The sequence below is a fragment of the Larus michahellis genome, chromosome 2 (assembly GCF_964199755.1).
Source record: "Larus michahellis chromosome 2, bLarMic1.1, whole genome shotgun sequence".
NCBI classification, from domain to species: domain Eukaryota; kingdom Metazoa; phylum Chordata; class Aves; order Charadriiformes; family Laridae; genus Larus; species Larus michahellis.
The window spans coordinates 6,898,819-6,921,821 of NC_133897.1; the positions used below are offsets into that span (position 1 = coordinate 6,898,819).

General features: G+C 39.6%; 1 protein-coding gene across 1 annotated transcript in view; it reads left to right on the forward strand.

Annotated features, from left to right (window-relative positions):
- Nucleotides 1-17,839: 17,839 nt before the first annotated feature.
- LOC141738205 (sodium channel protein type 5 subunit alpha-like) overlaps nt 17,840-23,003 on the forward strand; it is a 40,366-nt gene continuing 35,202 nt past the window's right edge. Inside the window, exons 1-3 of the mRNA XM_074573396.1 lie at nt 17,840-17,892; nt 18,223-18,435; nt 22,153-22,436. Of these exons, the coding sequence (XP_074429497.1) occupies nt 22,182-22,436 (255 nt within the window). The 5' untranslated portion in view covers nt 17,840-17,892; nt 18,223-18,435; nt 22,153-22,181. The remainder of the gene's footprint in view (nt 17,893-18,222; nt 18,436-22,152; nt 22,437-23,003) is intronic.

Consider the following 23,003-nt stretch of genomic DNA (forward strand, 5'->3'; position numbering starts at 1 on the left):
AACACCAGGAATGATGCAGAAATACAGCAGGAAATTAAGAATGGGGTATCAGTAATCCCATTAGCCAATTCACTTATCACAATATCTCATCACAGATGCAAGACAAAGGTAAGAAAACGCCACAGGTTGTGGTGACTAAACCAAATAATAGCATAACGATCCTAATAACAGCATAACGATCCTTCCCCTTTGGTGTCCCTAAGTGTCATCGGTTTGTAGCAAGAGGAGGATAGCCTGAAACGAGAGATTAGGAGAACAAGAAATGGTACAACTAAAAGGTCAGATTGATTGTTTGGAAGCAGCTGGTACAAAAGCTTTGAAGGTGGATCTGCCTTGAGTTGGGTTAGTTGCACTTTGGAGGTCCCTTCCAATCTAAATTACCCTATTGTTCCATTACAGTAGCCAGACGATTTTAAAATGTAAATTTTATGGCCAACCAGGACTTACCCACATTAATCAACAGCCATTTGTATTATCTGGGAGTCGGAGTCCATACTAATCAGTGTTGTTTCGGGTAAGCAGTTCTAGTCTCTCTGTACAATAGGGTGACAAATTAGTGCAAATTAACAAGTGATTTCTTATCTATCCACCCGCGGGCAAAAAATGATGAGTCCTCTGCAACTTCTACAACATCATGTCAGATTTCTTTCTGAGAGTGTCTTCAGTGCTGCCATCCATTATCAATATTTGGATGAAGATATTGAGTGTTTTCAGAGCTGAATGTGGTGGCACAAGTTTGGGCTCTTTGCTCTGCCAATTCCAGAGAAAATATGTGAAGGCATCAACTTAGTAAGTGGTTTTATTGATCTACAGAGACCTTTGAAAGAGCAATAGAGATGTTTTGGCAACGCCACAGGAAAATATAGCTGTTTGGGCAAATCCATTGCAGTGATCTACTTCGTGGTTCCATGGAGCTAAGGCAAGACAGGTCAAGCCGATTTTGCTAATGGTCATTACCATAATGCAGAGCTGCTGGAATTCTGGGCAGATTGAGGGCAATGCAGTTTCCTCTTCCCTCCACGTTCCAGGGAAGATGGGCTTGCGCAGGAGCATTCAAAGTTAGAGATTCATAAGTTAGACTTAACACAACAGCCACCCTACCTTGCTGCCCAAACATTGGGTACAATTTGTCCCCAAAGAGAAATTAAAATAGTCACTAGAAGGATCAACTCTTCTGTACATTTTCTTTTACATATTCATACCCTTCTTGACACGAAAAGAGTAGAGCTGGAGATAGTATTTTAGTAGTGGTCCTGCAATGTATTCTCTGCAGAATTTATCAGCAAAGATGTCATACCACTACTCCAATTATCTATTTTTTTGTGTGGCTGTGGCTGGAGTAATAACACAGACATAATGAGGAAAATAGAAAGTCATCCTTTTATTCTTCGCTTGATACGTTGTTTGATGCTGCAACTAGTGAAGCGTGTAACTGCTGCAGCCAGAAATCCATGTTTGTGTAACAGATCCTTCAATATCTGTGCACAGAAATTCACCAAAATACTTCCAGCTGCTGCTTGCCTCCCCTTCTGAGCAGCATCCGTAGAAATTTTCTCCCCATTTTCAATGAAACAACAGTAAATTTTAATCCAAATAGCAGCAACAGGACCTCAGCACAGCACCTTCAGTCTCTGGCACTCAGTTCCTCCCTACGGATCTGTAGCGCCCATCACTCATTTCTCAGCCTCTCTGACATCCCATTCAATATAAAACCTGTGCTTATGTCCATGACATCCACCCTACTTAACTTTAGCTTCCTCCTATAAATTGTCTTGTCTGCCAGCTGTGCAAAAGGCAGACTATCTGATGGCTATGAGAATATCAAATATAATGGGTAACAGTTCAGGTCTCCTACTTTCCCCTGAGCAAGGGCCTCGTCCCTTAGCAAACAACCAATAATCCAGATAGCAAACACACAAAAAATCCAGATAGGAAAGAGAGTATTAATGTCCACAAGCATGGATAAAGTCAGTGCAAGCCGCACTTTCTTATAGACCTGGGAATCCACCAACAAAATACAAAGTGATAGAAAAACTAGGGTTGTTTTTTTTTTTATTCTGCTGCTCATGTGACTAGTTGGTATTTTTTTTGTGAATGCTATACCTAAAAGTATGTTTGCACTATATATTCTCATCCGTTTACAGCCGAGAGTTTCAGCCTGAAACGTGCTTAAATTAATAAATGCTTAAAATGATATTCTACTTCAGCTGAATACCATCTCAAATAAAATAGAAGTTGTTTTTTAAAATTAAAACTTATCTTGGTGTTATTTTGTTTTGTGATGTCGTACTGTTTCATTATGTGCATGGTGACATGCATGGGTATACCTGGCTGCCAAAGAAGAATCTTTTTGCTTCTTAAACCGATATCATGCAACTCAGTTTTCTATATTTACTGGATTTTTAGTCCAGGGAAAAAGACATTTTTCTTCCTGTGTGTCTGCCCAATAAAGCCCTACAATGGAGGAAGGCTCAGAGGAGATGGGCAAGGGCGATGTTCCCAGGAACCTTGGGGAATAATGTGTGACTGACCACCAGCTGTTGCAAAGAAAGCCAACTTACCTCAACACAAAGGGGACCAGAGGGTGGCCTTTCTTAGATAAACAGCTGTCAACAGTTGAGTGGATCAATGGACTATATCAGCAGTTGAGTGGATCAGTTGGTGGTGTGCATGCTTCTCCCTGGGTTCATTTAAAAGGGAATGTCTCCCTGAGTTAGCGAGAACAGCGTAGGGGGAGTGTATATGTGGTTCAGCCCAACACAGAGTGTAAAAAGTGAACAACTGACAAAAGAATTTCAGAGAGAGCAATGGGCTTGAGCGGCTTTGATCCACGTCCCTCTTCCCAGTGACTGGTGACGCCCAGCATCACGACGAGCATATTATAGAGAGGGCAATGGTATTGTGATTGAACTCTATATTGTGATTTCTGTATTTTGCTAAGTGTAACCTTACATTTGTGTTGTGATTACAGCATATTGTGTACGACTCAGCTAAATCAAAAATCCCATGTAACATCAAACCTCTTCAAATAAGTAAAGTTGACCACAGCCTCCACACACGGAATTGAAAAGAATCTGATCAGAGAATGTTGGACTCTGCCAACCAGGCATGGCTGTTTCTGCAATTATCCAGGGTCGAGAATATAAATGAGCAAACATTTAGAGAAAGGCTTTTCTACTTGTTAAAGGTGAGGCAACAGTAAAAGAAAAAATTACGATTTTAGAACGTATTCGCTCATCTTAATGATTACAGAGACAGTGACAACAGCCACCTTCATTTAAGATTATAAATTTTGTATGTTTATCTATGTATACAGAAACAGGTATTTTAATTGCAGTGCAATTAAATAACTTCATAATGTTTCATAGCATGCCATGAATAATATATAAGAAGTAAAGAGAAATCTATCTCCATATTTCTGGGTTTGATGGTGCTGATTAGTGGATTTGAATGCTACATCCAGCTGTAGTAAAGGAGAATAGAATGGGCTTGATTGGCAGAGGTTTTCATTTCCAAGTGCCACATCATTGCCCTGCTTGTGTCATCGCACTGCGCACTGTCCAACCAGACATTTCTCACTGGAAAATGCAAAGGTTCAAGTCTGGCTTTGTGGCCGCTGCTTAAAGAGAATTCTATGATTCTATTTAGAATCATAAGATCATAGAATTGTCGAGGTTGGAAGGGACCTTTCAGATCGTCGAGTCCAACCATCAACCAAACACTGACAAAACCACCACTAAACCATGTCCCTCAGCACCACATCTACTCATCTTTTAAATACTTTCAGGGATGGTGATGCCACCACTTCCCTGGGCACCTGTTAAATTTCATAGATTTAAGCAAAGACAATCATTGTAAATGTCTGTGGAGTAAGAAGACATTTCCTCACAAGACACTTCTGCCTTTCTGAAGATGATTCAGTAACCCTGCTTCCCTACATAACCAGATAGCATTCCATCCTTCCTATAAGGCTTTTGTCTTATTCCATCTTTCTATGGCATTAAGAGCATAAAGATATTTACTGGGTTTATAATGCTGCTGGCCTTTTGCTGGTATCGGTCCGAATGCAAAGCTGAGTTCCCAAATCCTTTTCCACAGTAGAGAGAAAAGTCCCTGGCTGGCCTCAGGCTCCAGGAAGAGAAGTAAATCCCCAGAAATCTTGTAAGAAGGTCTGCCCTTTCCAAACACTTAACAATTGGATGGTGTGTGGTTTATGTACCCCGATTAATAAACGAAGACAGCCCTTTGGTTGCCCAGTAAGTGAAGAGTGGAAGCAGGCCTGCACGTTCCCATAAAGCCCAATAGTTTTGAGATTTTTGGATGTAATCAAACCCAGCTATTAACAATATCCCTTTAGCTTTTTCTTGAATTTGAAGCCGAAGAGTGTTTATGGGCCAAACACCTCACAAATAAAAGCTTTGAACATACCGAAGTAGTGGTTGCTATAAAACCTTTTTTTGGTGTGAAAAATGTTGGATTTTTCTACCTTAAAAGGTAATCTCTACCTGGTGCACCAGCTCTGGTATCATGAACTCCTGGTTCTGTTTGCAAAGGAAAAGATCCTTTATGTCCAAAGTCAAGCCCCTTCACTGTAACAAGACACTGAATCCTGTTCCAGCAACTGAATAAGATGCCGTTTGAAACTGGTAGATGAACAGAAGCCCTTCCTTTCTTTTTCCTCTCACCTTTTCTCTTCCCACCTTTTTTTCCTTTTTGCCTTTAATTTCCTTATATTTTATGTGTTGCAAGAAACTGCATGATCAAAAAGTTATGCTTAAGACAGGAGAATTCAACCAGCCTCTAAAAATCTTGTGCTGCATGTATGTCATGTCTGGTGCCTAGGAAACGTTTCTATTCTTGTAAATAAATAAGAATGAAAGTGCTTATAAAATAACGTAGGAAGTGGGGCCCCAGCTACAGAACATTTGATTTACTTGGGGAAAAATCAAAATTTATGTATTTATATGTGCAAATACTCTTGTGTGTTTATGATATGTTGCAACAAGTGCCAACTGCAGTAGACAGATTGCTTGAATTTTCTCTTTTGGAGGATAATGAAACCCACATGTTGCAAGAAATGTTAGGATGACTAACACAGGTGAGACACTGATGTTATTTCAGGTTATTACTTCCTCTGTCATTTATATTATCTTGACACAAAAATGCTTGTGGCTGGCAAAGTGCAGACGCTTAGAACATCACACGTTTCAATAGCAGGAGAAGATCCCCTTGACCTTCCAACTGCATGTTCCTATTTCCACATATTGAAAGCTCTAGTTTCAGATTTAAAAGACGAGGGTGAGATGAGCAATGAAACAAATCCTAGATTTTTTTTCTCCATTCTGTTTGTTGAATTTGATAGACTTTTAAAGCACGTCTTCTGAGAGGCAATTTCAGACGCTTCTCTTAGCATCGTCCAATTATGCATTGGCTGCAGCTCACTGTATCTATCAAAGTGTCACAGATGCTTTCATGTAGGCAATATATTGCTTCTTCAGACCCAAGAGAGGGGAAAAATCAGGCACCCCAGCGTCTTCTCCTTAAGTAGGTGTCGAGCAAATTAGCCCCATTACAATTCAGCCTGCATTAGTCCATTAAAGAGCTGGAGGAAGATTCCTTTGTGCAAATGACCAAATGGTTTTGCTGTGTATTTGTATTAGTCATTTCCTGTTTTTCTTTAAAGAAAGTACTTGATACCTGATATTTAAAAGATCTTAATTTCCACATGAGCATAACTGAAAAAAAATAATTTAATGAAATAAAGCATTCACGTATATTTTAAAAGGTAATTAATTATTTTTTAACATCATAAAATTAAATTCCTTTTTTGGCTCAAAGAACACAACAATTTCTCAATTTGCAAGTACGCATCTAGTTATCCTATGATTAATGTGGCTCCTTGTATACAAAACTTCTCTTCTGTCCCCAAATCATTGCTGCTGCTGTTCCCAGATATAATCATAGAATCGTTTTGGTTGGAAAAGACCTCTAAGGTCATCAAGTCCAACCACTAACCTAACACTGGCAAGTTACCACTAAACTGTCCCTCAGCACCACGTCTACCCATCTCTTAAATACCCCCAGGGATGGTGACTCCACCACTTCCCTGGGCAGCCTGTTCTAATGCTTGGTAACCCTTTTGGTGAATAAATTTTTCCTATTATCCAATTTAAACCTCTCCTGGTGCAACTTGAGGCCATTTCCTCTTGTCCTATTGCCTGTTACTTGGGAGAAGAGACCGACCCCCACCTGGCTACACGCAAAAGAGCAGGTATTTGGGTGCTCAATCAGAGGACTTAGACATCCCACCTGGAATGGAGATGCTCAGATCAGCACGATTAGGGCTCTTCAGACACGAGGTGGGAAAGCACTGTAGTGGTGAACTGGTGCCTTGGCTGGGAAGTTTGCCTCTTCTCACACTCCTTCTGTTACAGAAGTTTAAAGATCAACTCAAAATGTACAAAACTTGGGAAAAAATACTCTATGCTCTCTGACATCCCATTCAATATAAAACTTACTCTAATATAAAAAACACTCTATGCTAAATTCTCTTCTACCACAGGCTACAAGAACCAGTGAGGCCATCACCAGACAGGGAACCACAAAGTAAGAGGCAGAGATGCTGAAGAAAGACCTCAAAGCATGTTGTGGATGCAAAATTACATTACCAAAGGAAGAAGTGAAAATTCCTGGAGAAAACTGTTAAAGGTAGTAGGGAGTAACAAGCTCCTCTATTCCAGATGAGGTGGAAAGAGTAAAAGGCGCAGTTCAAGGTGCAGAGCTGCGTAACGGGCTGGTGGGCATTGTTCAGCTTAGATCTTCTTTCACAACTATTCTGTGCGCAGCAGAGGACCTCGTTTTCTAAGCAGTATTTGACGCTCATTTGTTTTAGCTCTTCCAATCTGATGAATAATACAGTCTCTGAATCACCATCCTCTGGCAAGCAGACGCTTTAGTCAATCATCTTATTATCTATTAAATGGCTTATCCACTTGTACGCTGCGTGTAGGTCCTTAAAACTGGCTGTTCCTGAAGGCTGTAGTTTATTCCTGCCAGCCTGGACCTTCATTCCAGGGCATAATGTCTTCAACTCACTGAAGTTGCCCCTGATTTACAACAGATAATCAGGTTTTTGTGTTTTGCTTCTTCAGCAAAAATAGAAATACAATGGATAAAAAACGTTTCTGTCTCACACAGCTAGGGAAATCTACAGATATACTTAATGCTGCTTGATGAAACGGTATTGGGAATATTAATTTTCTGACTTGATTTACTTCACTACCCTGATTTTCTTAGTATTATTTTGATAGACCACTGAGGAGAGAAAAAAGAGCAATCCATATTTTTCCATTTGAGTAGATGATAAGCAAATTTTCCTGATTGAAATGTGCATCAGACCATTTAGAAAGCTGAAGATTACTGTAGGTAACAGAATGATTTTAATACATACTTACAAAGAAAGCAATTTCCTGTTACTCTGTAATACCAATTATCCATTCAAAAGAGTCTGAATTTTACATCACCATGATTTTTTTTTTTTTTTATAATTTAATTCTCTGATAAAAGGAAATGAGATTCCTTTATACTAGGTCTTTATTTTGACAAAGATGCCAATTAACTACTTTATACCATTTAGACTTCACTATTATGTGGATCAGAAAATGGCTTCAGCTATTCTTTTAAAATAAAGGAGCAATGTAATATATCATAAAAGCTATTCTAATCTCTGTGCAGTAAAAGGCCTCCGTAAATCACTAAAAGCTCTCTGCAGCATCATTTCCTTGGTTTCAGGCTGGGCTACGAATCCCACATATGTTAACACTCGTCCCATAAACAGCAATTTATGAGGGTTTCCCCTCTTGACCAGAAGCTGTCAGTCTCCATTGTGTTATAAAAGTGTTCTAAAAAAAAAACCAAAACCCACACTAAAAAGGTTCTAGTTTTGTAAAGTCACAGGAACGTTGTACAGAGGAACATAGCTCCTGAACTGACAAACAGGTATGCATTGTGGAGCCTACATACCATAATTTCATTATATATATATGTATAGAATATATATGTATAAATATATATATGTATATAAATATATATATATCATTATATACAATGATATGCCATAATTTCATTGACAGAATAAAATCAATAACACATCCCCCCAAAACGGAAATCATCACGGTGATTTCTTTACAGGAAAAAGAAAGCATAAGGTGAGTGATTTGGTCCTTAATTTAACTATTCAAAACCATATCAGTCAAGCAATTCTAAAATAACTTAAATGATCATACTCAAACAGTACATCCATAGAAGCTGCAAAATCAGTTTTTTCCAGTCTGTGTCGGTTGGCATTAGAAATCCCAATATTGGCAATTGAAAAGCTATCATTTATTATTTTACTTATAGGTATGCTGCTCAGAGTATGTAAGGTTTCTTTTGATCAATGGCCATATCATTCTGCACTGAATATCTGAAATCCATTAAAGAATTTTAACATAAAGTGTTGTTAGCAACAGGGAAGAAAGGGTATCACAACACTGACATTTTTCCTTTCCCAGCTGAAGAATTCAGGGGTATTTTACACATTAGATATTAACACTTGTTATTTAGTTTTCAGCTCCTTTCTCCCACATTGTGCAGTTGAAATGGTTCTGATTGATTGATGCTTCTTCAGGAAATGAAAAATGAGGGTCGATTACAAAAAGAAAACCCACACTGTATCCTTAAAAGAAGATGATAGTGAAATGCGAAAGGAATTTACAGTTAGGATTTCCAAATCATACACAACTTCTCAGAAAGGACCAAAAATTAATCTTTACTAAATCTGATGATAAATCTGATGAGATTCCAGAAATACATGCAAAAACATTTGCACTTGTGCAAGTCATCTGCTTTCTCCCAATTAAAGCTGCCACTGCATTCGCTATTGCGTCCCTGTTACTATAGCAATAAAATCTGTTTAAAAACCTGGATAGATACTGATTGCTGCATCCGATATATAGTTTTTCACAATCTACCTTCCATTCTTTATTTCTTAATGTGCTATAAAACAACGTAATTTACCATAACAGATAGGTATGTACACACATACCCATTACACCATCGTCAGGAAATATACAGAAATAAGTTGGTGGCTATTTTTAAAAGAACTAAGAAATTAAATTGTTTTGTACTATTTTTAAGTAACCATTCCCTTTCCCGAAGTTATTGCTGCGCTGTGAAGGGTAAAACTGAAGGGCAATTTGAATCTCACTTTAAGCTGACTGTTCAGCTTTATTGTAGATTAGACTACTTTACATTTAATGAATATTCTTCTTTTCTAATAGCAAACATACATCACATGAATATGTTTCACTTGACTTTAAGTATTAATTTTTCTTGAGTTCAAATATCCATTAACATCAAATATTTGCCCGCTTCCATTAAGCCATTGCTGTATCATTTGCAAACGCAGATATTGCTCAGCTTTTTAAATACCTCTATACATTTTCCCTCTAAACACCTTGATTTGTTGCAGACTATTTCCATATGTTTTCTTTACAGATGGGGGATGCTTTTTGGCTCTTCTTTATTTAGCAAGGTTGAGATTTTGTCACGGCAGCATTTACATTTCTACTTTCTCAAATTTCTTTTAGCGTGAGGTTTATTTCCCTCTCATTGACTTGAATTTGCTGAGGCTGGAGGTTCTTCACTTTTCCAGCTGATGGAGGAGAGGGCACTCAAAGAGCCTTGCTGTGAGTACAGTGGGTGAAATGAGGATTTAATTTGGGACAGGGAAGGAAAAGTCACTGCCCAAGGTGCCTCACCCTTCCCTGTGCAGCAGGGAATCTCTGTTTTCTCCCTACGTGCTTAAAAGAAGGTGGGACACGTCTAAATTGTTCTTTATACTCAGGGGAGAGTGCATCAGCACAATCAATGGAGCCTAAACAGCTGCTTCTCTCACCTTCAACTTAATGTGCATTTTTTTTGGCTACTGCAGTTCGACATTTATGCATTTTTCATGTATTTGCTGCCCTTTGCGGGCTGTGCAGGGAGTTGTGACCCAAGGCCACATCGCAGCACAGGTGATTTGAGACACCTGGTTTCTCAAGCAATCCCTGGGGTAAAGCTGGTGGACTGCTAGAACTGATTGAATTCTCTCTTTGCCATGAGTCGTCAATGGGCTTGGAGAACTCAGTACACACAAGGAATATACCTTGAATGCAGCCTGTAAAAGAAAGTGCCCTTTGGAAACACCCTGGGATGTTTTTAATTACCGAGAGCTAAGCTTATCTCCAACTCAGTCTGGGCCAGAGCTGACTTGCCCACCTCAAGGTTAGCACAAGGACCTGGGGAAGCCTGAGATGAACATGAGATGCCATTCCTGCTTTCTTCAGCCATAGATGACAATAACTCCTTCTTGCCTCTGCCTCTGCCTAGAAACTGCAGTTTTCCCCCAAAGCAGAGAAGAAGAGCTAACAGGGAGGAAGCCAAGACTGGCTGCAGTTTCCAGTCTGCTTTTCATCTATAACTTTGGGTGAAATCCATAACTTTGGTAAATTAGCACTGGAGATGGATATGAAAGCTATCTACGTACCTGATGTTAGAGACACTTTACAGGGGCATTCTTAAAAGTGGTTAAAAGCTTAAGTCACATGGATTGCAGTGTCATTCAGACACTGGAAATTCTATTGGGCAACAATACGTTTCTTTGGGGGGCATAAATATCTTTTAAAATCTAACTTGTTTTATTCCTTTCATATGAATGCAAGGTGCAGATATTTATACAAAGGAGATGAACTTCATCCATCCTCATGGATACCTAAGCAAAGCTTTACACAGCTCAAACTTCATAAAATCAATGTCAGATGGTTTTAAGGCTATATAAGACCTCTGACAGACAGATAGCTTGCAGGGAACAAGAGATAATACGAATTGGCGTCATGAATCTGAGATTCATGTAACTGATCTGAACAGGCTACTTTCTGTAGGTGATGTTACTCTAAAGTGCGATAGTGGTGGCAATTGTGAAGTCAAATGGATTAATAAATCTTTTATCTGTTTTAACCTGCCATAAGATTTCCTAATTTCATTTGTGGATAGTCTTCCTGATCATTGCAGGTGTGCTTCTTCCCATGAAATTAAGCCATCTGTGCAGTGAGTGCCCTGTCCAAAGCATCCAAGACAGTTTAGCTTCCTACAGCAACACACTCTCATTAAGTGTAGAGCCTAAACAACCAAAGCTTTAGCCAAAAGACGGCAATGTTCCACCAACACATCAAAGTTTGAGACCTGGTGTACTATCATAACTTATTTCCCCCATTTCTCACAGTCCTAAATGCTTGGAAAGAAGGTAACTTTAAAAAGAGAAAGGGATTGTCAATGAACCCAAATTCAACAGAAAACAAAACAGCATTTGTCCCAGTATATTTCCTTGAAAGTTTCTCTTCTACCTCAAACAAAGCTGCCAAGGACAAAATACAGATAGGGTTAATAATTGTTTTATTGATCTTGATTGGATTTGGTATCGGGAAGGATCTGGCACCCAGATCTTCTGGGTCAAAACAGTACTCACATTTTTAATGCATTCTCATTCTGCAGAGGTACCATCACTTATTCCAACCCGCGGTCAGTTGGCTTTCTTCCTTTGATTTATTCCATTTGAACCAGATGAAATTTTAGACATCCTGAAAATGAGGTACAATCTGAAACGAACGTATCAGACTTGACTTCTCTCTTTAGCATCTGATATCAAAATTTTTTCTTGTGCAGTCAATGCTTAGTGCAAAGAAGACGTCTTCCTTTTACCTTAAAAAGTTCAGCAGCCTGGCTAATTCAGAAATTCTACACTCAGGATCCTTTGGATCAGACTAACTATAAGCAAGACCGCACTCTCTGTCCCTAAGCAAAACCACATGGAGAAATGATTACACTCAGTAAGAGAAATCTTGGTTCTCCTGCAGGAGAGGCAGGATCCTCAAAAATTGCATGCGTTCCTCCGTGGAGAGAAGGACTCCTGTTTCGCCTCCCTGTTTTTGGTGCATAAGAAAATTTAGTTTTATGGACAGAAATTTACACTGCCATTGAATGCACCCCCAGAAATTTTGCAGATGACACCAAGCTGAGCAGTGTGGTTGACATGCCTGAGGGATGGGATGCCATCCAGAGGGACCTGGACAGGCTCGAGAAGTGGGTCCTTATGAACCTCATGAGGTTCAATAAGGCCAAGGGCAGAGTCCTCCACCTGTGTCGGGGCAAACCGCGGTATCAACACAGGCTGGGGGATGAAGGGATTGAGAGAAGCCCTGCCAAGAAGGACTTGGGGGCGTTGGTGGATGAAAGGCTGGACATGAGCCAACAATGTGTGCTTGCAGCCCAGAAAACCAACCACATCCTGGGCTACATCACCAGCAGCATGGCCAGCAGGTCAAGAGAGGGGATTCTGCTCCTCTGCTCCACTCTGGTGAGAGTCCACACAGAGTACTGTGTCCAGCTCTGGAGCCCTCAAGACAAGGACATGGATCTGTTGGAGAGGGTCCAGAGGAGACCACAAAGATGCTCAGAGGGCTGAAGCACCTCTCCTATGAGGACAGGATGAGAGAGTTGGGGTTGTTCAGCCTGGAGAAGAGAAGGCTCCAGGGAGACCTTATTGTGGCCTTTCAGTTCTTAACAGGAAAGGCTCAAAAAACATTTTAGCGGGGCCTGTTGCAATAGGACAAGGGGTAATGGCTTACTAAAAAAGGGTAGAATTAGACTACATACAAGGATGAAATTTTTTACACTGAGGCTGGTGAAACACTGTCCCAGGTTGCCCAGAGAGGTGGTGGATGCCCCATCCCTGGAAACATTCAAGGTCAGGTTGGACGGGGCTCTGAGAAGCCTGGTCTAGTTGAAGATGTCCCTGCCCATGGCAGGGGGATTGGACTAGATGACTGTAAATGTCCCGTCCAATCCCAACTAATCTATGATTCTATGGTTAACTTCAGGGCCAGAGAATGAGCCCTGTGCCTTTTTTCTAGTAGCGCAGTCATAGCTGCAAAGATGAAGTCTCTCTCTCATCCTATCCAACAGTGGCTTCAGCCACAGAGTTGTTGCAGGTTTCAGCAGGGAATGAACTCTTCCAGGCTCCTCACCTATTCCTTCAATGTATCATCATCTATATATAATTAATCTGAATCATATATATGCACTGACATTTTATTTATATATGTGTGCATATACACACGCACACACATATATACGTGTATACGCACACAGATAGAGAGATGTAACAGTCGTCCTTTTCCTGCCTTCTACCCAGCTTCAGTCATAGTCTTTCAGTATAATTTATAGATTCAGCAACATACATTTTCTGATTTTACTAAAGCATAGAACTGAAATATTCAAATAAAATACAAAGGCCAGTGCCTTTTATAAAAAAACCTGTTATAGTACAGACAGCTCTCACTGTGAGGCTGACAAAACACCTTTCCCCCCCTGTTTTCCATCCACTTCGTTCTGCTGCACTCCTGATTTTCTGTGAAAGACACTCAGAAATCCAGGAATGGAAGAGTATCGTAAAGAAATGCTCAGCTTGGAGCTTCCCCAGCTTTGCTTACTGAGGTTACAGCCTTTCCCATGAGACCTGGTGTAATCACATCCGCTACTTTGATGGCTAAATAGACGCCTCCCTCAACACCCCCCCTGTACAAATAACACAGTCCCTAAAGGAAGAGTATTGCCAGAGTGGTGAGGGATTGCTGGAAGTGGAAATAGAGATGATAAAGGCAGTCAGGAGGTTTTTCCAACTATTTCTTGGGAGATAACTGGGCTGAAACACCTTTCTGTTGCATAGAAAGAAGTGACGCCTCGAACCTTCGTTTAGAGGGGATGGAAAATAATGTAAGTCCAGTGGTTTACTGCACTTTCTCTTCTTAGAAAAAAGGTGGTTTGTGGTAGGGTCTTCTATAGGATTCAGTGACCTCTTATTTGCCTAAAAAAACATTAAAGAACCTGAGCAGAAACTTTTTTTTTTGTAGGTGAGTGGTATATAAAAGAAAATGAAAGTGGGGAGGAGAAGTGAATATTTATTCCCTCCAGTGCAGTATGTTTGCACAGGAGCTTTGCCTATGTTTTTGACTTGTTATTTTGCTGAAATGAGTTAACTAGGGTCAAAAATAACTCACAGAAGTCTGAAGAGGTCTATTAGAAAGTTTTTCTTCCATGCGTAAGAATGGCAGTGATATACATTTCATACATAAAGTTCAGATTCTTTGTGTATAATTTTTATTTTGAAGACAGAAAAATTTCAATAACCTTAAGTTTTATAATATTACTCTCTTATATAGGTCTATGCTTAGTAATATTGTTCTGATACAGACTAACATTTAGTTTTTGAGACAAGAAGAATGGTTCTTATTTTAAATGGATTTTTTTGTAAACGAAGGCTTAATGAAATCGGTTTTATTTGAGCAATATGTTGAACTGTGTTTGGTGAATGCTTTTATCAAGATAAACCGTGGGGCAGGTCCACTAATAAGTGAATATTGGTGGGAAAGTAAATCTTGCAATCAAGCGGAGAAGGCAAACTTGTCTCTTTGGGGTTGATTGGCAATAGAAAAGAAGGCAGTCTTTTAACACTCATGGAAACAGGTCTCTGCTTTGGTGAAGCAGGAGAATTAAATATTTCAAGTTTGCATTTGAAGCAGCTGCAATAGCTTTTATCTGCTAGGAGTGGCACAAGTGCATTCAGTTCACCACAGGGACAACAGGTAAACCTCTAGAGAAATGATTTTCAGCGGAATAGAGCTGTACATTATACAAAGGTATTTTATTAGGATGATAAGGATAATAAACTCTGGAGGTAACCAGAACAGAGACCTAACAGAACCAGGTGCTCAGGAGGTTCTTGCCATTTACTGTTCCTTTACCATGTTTCATAGATTTTGATTTTTTTATTGTACTACATTTTGATTTTCTTTGTAATTGACTTGACCAAGGGCTATTTTCCTTATCGATGGAGAAAAGTTCTTTGGATGAAAAGGGCAAATGGTGACGTTAATCATGAAAAGTGAGTAACCTACTGATGACATTAGGTATGTCATTATTAAATGACATACCTAAAGCAAATGGGTTGTTCAGAACTGACTTCTGATTAGATATGTTTTAATTTATTTAGAAAAAATGTTTCTGTGTAGAAAACTGTGGCAGACAAAAGACCATGTAATTTGAAAATTTCATACAACTTGTGAATCACCAAATTTCTGGGAATAAAAGTTAAAATTTAGGTTGTATAATCGAGATAAGATTTTTTTTGAAAACTTACATGTTAAATATTTTCTCACTGTATTTTAATGACATTTTTTTAAAATTAGATTTTATTTTATGGACTATTTGACTTTTGTTATGACCTTGAGGAAAGATGTTTCTCTTATGTTTTATCTAAAGTGCTGTCCTCCGAAGTATATATTCAGCTGCTAAAGAGACCTTTCTGTATCAAAACGTGCATGATGAAACCAGTCTTCAGAACTACAAAATCTGGGGCAAATCTGTGATACTTTTAGTGCGTTTAGTGCTTTTTGTTAACGGTGACGGTCCAAAATCCAATCCACATATTTCACTGGGTTTCTATAGCTTTCATTTGTTGTAATCAAGGTTATAAAATCATTAATCACATTAACCATATTTGAAACACTGCTTACATGTGGCAAGAAATAAATCTGACATATTGGTGGTCTGGCCTTTAGAGCCCTAAATGTCAAATGCAAATACCCAAGTTACCATTTAGTAATGTCATCGGAATACAATTGCAGCAACTCTTACTTGGGTGTCCTTAGCCTCTTCCAAATTTGAGGTAGTGTGAGCTTAGTGCTCATGAGTAATGGGTGAAAATTAGTTCTTATAAGGGTGAAAAGAATTCCAGATCCCTCTGCTGCAAAGCTTGAGTATTCATAAAATCTGCAGATGATTCACTACAGCACTATAGAAAACATGAGGTTAAAAATCACAGTTTTCCCTCTCCTGGCTGCTGAACGTAACCTACAGCACAAGCTCCTTCCTTCCGCTGTTGTCCCTTTGGCAGGATCCAGCCTGCCAAGCTTGGTGAATGAATGAATTTCCCTTCCTCCTTCTCCTTCTCCTCTTCCTCACTCCACGGGGCTGAAAAATGAGAAACTCACACTGTCTGGCCATGCTTCCTAAGTGCGCTCCCAGACCAGCTGATGTTTCTTGGTATGGCACTTCTAAATCAAGATATATTCCATTTCACTCAGGGTTTCTAAGCACACAGAGTATTCAAGTTAGGAGAGGGCTGAGTCCTAACCTGTCTCTTCTCTATGTTTTTTAAAACTCCACACCTGAGCTTTATTGCCCTGTCACCTGTGCCCAGAAACTGGTCAGTCTTCTTGGAAGGAGATTATTATCTCAAGTCTGTGTGAAATTGTCAGCGTATAAAACCACAGTGTGGAGAATCAGCGACTCAGATATCAACACACTTTAATCACAGTTATAAGCAATTTTATGAGCTACATGGCTCCAGCCATGCCGTGCATAGTCCTGGGCCGTGGGTTTCCTTGGGGTTTTCTCCACTCCCTGTGGTCCTCGGAGGTTGTAGAAATGGTCCTGAATCCTGGTGTTGAGCCATGGAGCTTCCCACTAGTCTTTCTTTGTCCTCTGGTCACCCCCATTTTCCTTAGTTACAGGGCTGGGTAGGGAATCCCTTGTTGCTGGTTGCTCATTTGAAACCTTACCATTATTGTCACATTTACTGTTGGCGTTCACAATCTTGTTCTGGCCACTTCTGAACACTTTTGCACTTCTCGATCACCAACAGGTTGTTTCCATGGTTTTGGCTATTTCCTTGGGCACACCAAAGCTACGAGTTAAAGTTCATGGGTTTATGCTAATAACTATGCTGATTATATCTAACTGATCCCAACTCCTACAACAATGGACTAGTCTATGGTCATTAAAAGCTTTTCAGCTCTTTTCTCTCGGATTCCTGTGCTGCCACAGAGTTTCTTGACTTCCTCAGTGCTTGCAACTGGCCATTTGACAACTTGTCAATTGACTACTCAGGCACTTACAGAAAGTGATCTCTGCACAGATTTAAATTATTTATGATAGCAAAGTAGCTGAAAATCAGCCCACCCTTACCATGCAAAAGAAGATGTGACTTAACGCTTCACTAATTGCTGAGAAGGCTTGTCCTGTAAGTAGTCATTAAGGAAGCGATGTAATATAAGGCAATCCTAGAATTTTTATGTGTTCACAGTCTGCTGGTGACTAATGATGTTTGCTCAGTCCTGCCACTGACTGTAGAATTACTAATCTTTGGAAGTTTAGCAGTTGTCCATTAGTTAAGGCAGCAAGAAGAATAGGCCTAATGGGTGCAAAGAGGTGAATTTATGTCATCTCACTTGGGACACCTCAGGTCATCAATTGCAGTCAGCTGGCCCTCTGAGATGTGAGTCATTTCATCCTGAAAGAAACGTGAAAGGGTGGCTCAGTGGGCAGTTGGAGAGCTAGTGTCTAACTTGGAGGTGTCTGCAGTGAGGTGAGATGGATCCCACCCAAAGGGGCTTTCTGGATGAATGCTAACAGGCTCTATCAGGTCTTTGTAAATCGTTTTGTGCATCTCCACACTGTTTGCAACCTTCATTCCCTGGTGCTGGAAACTGTGAGCTGTAAATCACAGACTGAAGGAGTGAGATTTATTCATGCTAAGTTTTCTTTTATAGGCAATAAAAAAACCCAGTTGCATTTTTCAGCACTCTTCATGTGTCTTAACCTATATGTTTACTTAACATTAGCTGTCCTCAATTTTATTGATTGCAAAGAGGGTAAAGGGTAGCTGGATCAGCTGTTGCCATCTCCCTTCATTCAGATGCCATGCTGGGAGACCCAGAGGACTGGAGCCCTCCACCAGGTTGTGTATGGAAGGTAAAAACATTTTGGGGTTGAACTTGGAATATTCAAAGGGAGGTGCCACAGGTCAGTTCATCTTAGGTGTGATATTCTAAAGGTGGGAAACTAATGAGCAAATATGCTGATCGTTGTCTCCCTTGGCATTCTCAGTGGAGCTACACTGGGTGGTGTTATTCAGACCCTTGAGATGTTCCTTGTAGGCTGCTATAAATAGGTAAATGAAATGGGATGAAGTAGGTGTAATATTTGTTTTCCTTATACAGAGGCATTTGGGGGGAGGGGGTGCCATTTACCTTTCACCTTTCAAATTAATGCAACATTTTATTTCTTTTTTTGTTATTACAGGGGTGCATGGTGGGAAGACAAGAGGCAACGGGCCTAAATTGAAACTACAAGGGGTCCAAATGGACTGAGACAGTCAAGCATTGGAGCAGATTGTGCAGTCCCTGTCCTTGGAGCTTTGCCTGGATAAAGCCCTAAACTCATGACTGACCCCTTTTGAGGAGCAGGTTATACTGGAGACCTCCTGAGTTCCCTTCCAGCCTGAATTATTCTATGGTAAAAAAAAATTATGTGTTAATATGCAAAAGTTATTTCCATACATGTTTTAAAGATCATTAAGACAATGTCAGTTTGGTTTGGTTAATTCACCTGCCTCAAAACATATAAAAGTTTTTGAGGAAAGAACAGGACAGCGCTACAGAAGCTTTGAACTGCTCGGCTAAATCTTTCCTTATTCAGTTCTAGAAAGACTTGTCTTACCTGCTGGGAATTCAGATGTAGAAAGATGCAGCACAGCCCGTCTACCACAGTAACTTTAGGTGGTGCAGTTGGCATGTCTTTCCAAGGTCCATATTGATGTTCTTGGCTCCTGAAATAATTGCTGGAGATACAAACAGCTGGATCAGTCTAAAAATCCCTACCTTTGCTCCTCCAGGCATTGGATATTATCACTGAATAAGATGCAAAAGGGCACAAAAATCAACTACTCTGAAGGCAATAATATAATTTCAGTTTTTCCAGTAGGACAAGGTTTTTCACATACAGTCTTCAAAAAACTGCTATTCCAGTTAATTAAGAGATAATTTCTGTGCATATTATGAAAGCCTTTTTAAACCAAAGGGACAGTTTTAATAGACAAGAATTGCAATCATCCAAGCTAGAGAAAAAAAAAAGGTAATAAAGTAATCCTGGCTGCTCTGATCATCCTAATTACCTTGGTCATGCTGATCATAGTAACCGTCAACATGTTTTTCAACTCTATCCATAATAGATCATGAAGCCAGGAAATCAAATAATTGAGGACAACTTCTATTCATTAACTGAGGATTGAATTGGGCTGATCGTAATAGCAAGAAAAAGAGAGAAAACATCTTTGACAATAACCTTGTTTCCTAGTCTGTCACCGTGAATATTCCTAAAGAGGAAAAAGCATTTGGAAGAAAGCAGCCTTACTTCCGGAAGCTATCTAGCTACACATTTTGGTATTTGAGAAATAATTCATAGAAAATATGTTTGACAGCTAAAAGAACAAACCATAAATGCTTTTTCTGAGTTTTCTTATTATTTTTTCTTCAATCACATTGATTTCATTCAGCATTCTCTGGTCTTCAGTCAGTCAAAGGATAAGAAAAATTTTCGTTCTAAAGAGTTATTAAACATCACTTCATTTTGTAGGTATTTCAAGTCTTGAGAAAAGGCCAAAGTGGTACTTTGTTGCTTCTGTGACATCAAAGGCAAAAATGAGTTTGCATTAACACTTTTTACTTCTTTTGGTCGAACTGCTAAATCTATCCCAGCTCATATAAAAAAAAGAAATACATCTCAGCTGTACTGTCTATGCTATCCTCCCTGACTCTGAGTAACAGAAATTATTTTGGGGATATTTTTAAAGACACTTGAATGAATTGGGAACATTTTTTATGGATTAGTCCATTTTGACTTAACATTAGATTTTATTCAGGACGAGGCTGAGTAGCTCAGAATTGCACATGAACGAAAAGCGTAGTTTGGCCTTCTACTCCAAGGCTGGCAGCTGCCATCAGTGGAAACTTTGCTCCCAACATGTGAGACAGCAAGTGCAAGACTCTATTTCCTTTCCTTAATGTTTGCTCACCTGTGGAGCAATTTATAAAACCACTTGTACCAGGCAAGGCTCCCCTGCATGGTTTCCAGCTCTGGCCAAGGACCTGCAGACTCCACTTGCCCTCGTTCTTCCCCTTGTTTCCCCATCCTTAGCTTTAGCCAGCAACACCTTGACTTCCTAGATTTTGCTCTGCCTTCTAACAGTCTTGAGGGAGAACGAAGCGATGATCAAAGTTTCTATTCTGAGATTTGGAAGATGATTTCATGGAGGAGAGGGGAGAGAACTGCAAAGGAATCTGCAACAAACCCAGAATTTTAATGGTGAACTTCTGAGATTGGGTAGACTTTTATGGAAGTGCTGTGTGGAGGGATGGGTATGTTTGGATGATTTGGCACAAACCAGAATGAAGTAATTATTGCATTCCCTCCGTGCATTGCACAGAAATTGTGTCATTTCATGCATCATTCACAGCTCTCATTACTGGTACCACAACATCTAAATTACCCTGGGCATCAACAAAACAAATACCACTTTGGCTAGCTGATGACTTGAAAACTTGGGAGTGGGTGTTACCGTTTTCATTTTTGCTATAATACTACTCACAGCTTCCAGACTGCGCGCTTGATCTTGAAAAGCATAAAATAATGAGTATTCTTGCCTGAATTTCCTATTTCTCTTCCAGAAATGTTCCTATTTTGTGCTGGAAGTAAGGGTTACTTTTCATATGTGTAATTTTGTGTGCTCATTTAATGGGAGATGCAGCCAGACTGGAAAAATGAAGAGATTTCACTGCAGTTAGTTCATCACTGGTTTCCAGCTGTTGTTCCCACAGCAATGGTTTCCTAGAGCTCAGCAATGAGAGGACAACCGAAATCATGCTGTATCTTGGGAGAAAGGAAATGGCATTGCATGGCAGGGGAAGATACAGGGAGTCAGCACACAGTTGGAAAAATTATTGATTTTCATTAAAACAAAGCCTCTTGATTCAGACTTTGTGTTTTCCTGGGATGTCACACATAGTGCCTGGAAAGGAAAGGTGCAAGAGCAGGTCGTCTGGCAGTTGTCCAGCAAGGACAGCTTAAACTTTCCAAGATAAGCGCTGACTGCTACTTATGGAGTCATCTTTGAAGGACACATTGAAGTGGTGCTGGCAGCTTTGGGATGGAAAGAGCTGGCTGTGAGCCTCTGATGCGTTCTTCTTCCATGCAGACCCAGTAGTGATCCATCCTGGGTAAGGTCCTTGACTGGATGGGATCATTTCACAGTCTGCAGGTGGAACTGCACTGGCTCAGTAGCTCCGTGACTCTACTGAATCAATAGTGTCTTCCTAGATGTCATAACCAAAGGAAATATTTTAGAAAAATCTCCTTATACAGCTTTTGAGTGAGTTTAGCACAAGGGTGCGGTTCTGGATCATTTTGATCCCTGTCCCATTTTCAGTTTTTTCGCTGTCAGTGTATGTGCACTTCATGGACTTGCTTTGAAGCTTTTCACAGTCTTAAGGTAGAAGGCTGGATTCACTGTACTGCCAAAGCATGGCATTTAGTTGAATGGATCCTACCCAATACCTGACCAAAATTCTCCATTAAATAATGCAAAGTATTTTTCTAGTATAATCTCACTGTCGTTGTTCTGTTATAAAATATAAATGTTGTGCTTAATACTTGTCAGATCAAGTATTTTTGTCCACCGTGTCAGTCAATACTGACTGTATAGATCTTGAGTTAAATCTGCTAATGCTTGGACACTGCTTGTTCCTGTGCTGATGCCACCAGGATGGGTTATCCACCCGAGCATTTACATCTGCACTAATTAATTTCATACTTGTTCCTTCTAGTGCAGACACAGCTTCCACATATTCAATGTTGTTGCAGTTTGATGGGTTTTACTGTCCCATTTCCAAACCCTGGGTTAAACCAGCACCTTAGTATTTTTCTGAATAACAGCTCAAGGGCATTTAGGCCTGCCCACATCCTATCAGATACACATAATTTTAAAAAAATTATGAACAGACATCTCACTGAAAAAGGTATTGATCATATGTGGTTTTTTTCTTTCTTTTTAGAAGCTAATGGCTCAGAAAGTTTATGTTATTATCCATGCATGGGCAACCAGTAGTTTAATTTTCGTAATTTACCTGTTTTGGAGTTACTTGTCTTCCTTTCCTCTTGTTTCTTTTATTTGGACAGAATCAGTGACAGGAAAGGCGGAATGAAAAATGGCCGAGTTCTTACTGCCGGGTACCAACAACTTCCGCAAGTTCACTTACGAATCATTGGCTGCTATTGAAAAGAGAATTGCTGCCAAGAGGAATTCTCGAAGAAATACTGTAGACCAGAAACCTGAGGAGAAACCGCGTCCTCAACTTGACCTAAAAGCTTTCCAGAAGTTACCAGCTCTCTATGGAAATCCACCTCCAGAGCTCATTGCGGAACCACTGGAGGATCTCGACCCTTACTATAAAGATCATAAGGTTCGAGCCAACCAAGATGCTTGGATTTTAGTTTGTTTTATAGTGTTGCTAAGAAGTGTTTATGTGAATGATCTATCAAGCAGTTCTGCTTACATCCCTTTGGAAAAACTGTCATCCCTTTCGAAAAACTGTCATCCCTTTCTAGGTTATAGTAATACAGGCAGTTGGCACAGCTGAATAACATGGTGTGATCTTCTTAAAAAAGCTTAATTTTGAATTATAGGAACTAAATAATAGGAACTTCATTAACATTTGAATCAGAAAAAATAAAATGCATAAGAGAGGAATAGGAGATTTTGAGTCAGATCTACAAGAAATATCTTGTAGAAATTTTGTAAATTTTCTTAAATTTTATGTCTTAAAACAATGTGTTCCTCTTTCTCAATGCTTATGCTTCACTTAAATGTATAATAAATTATCATTTAAGTATAAAAATTATTTTAAAAAATTTGCTGATGAATCCTTAAAACCTACTTATTCAAGCTCTATACACTAGTCATGAAGTATCGAAGAACACAATTTTCAATAACAAACAGAAAAATGGGAAATAATCCATTGGAAATTAAG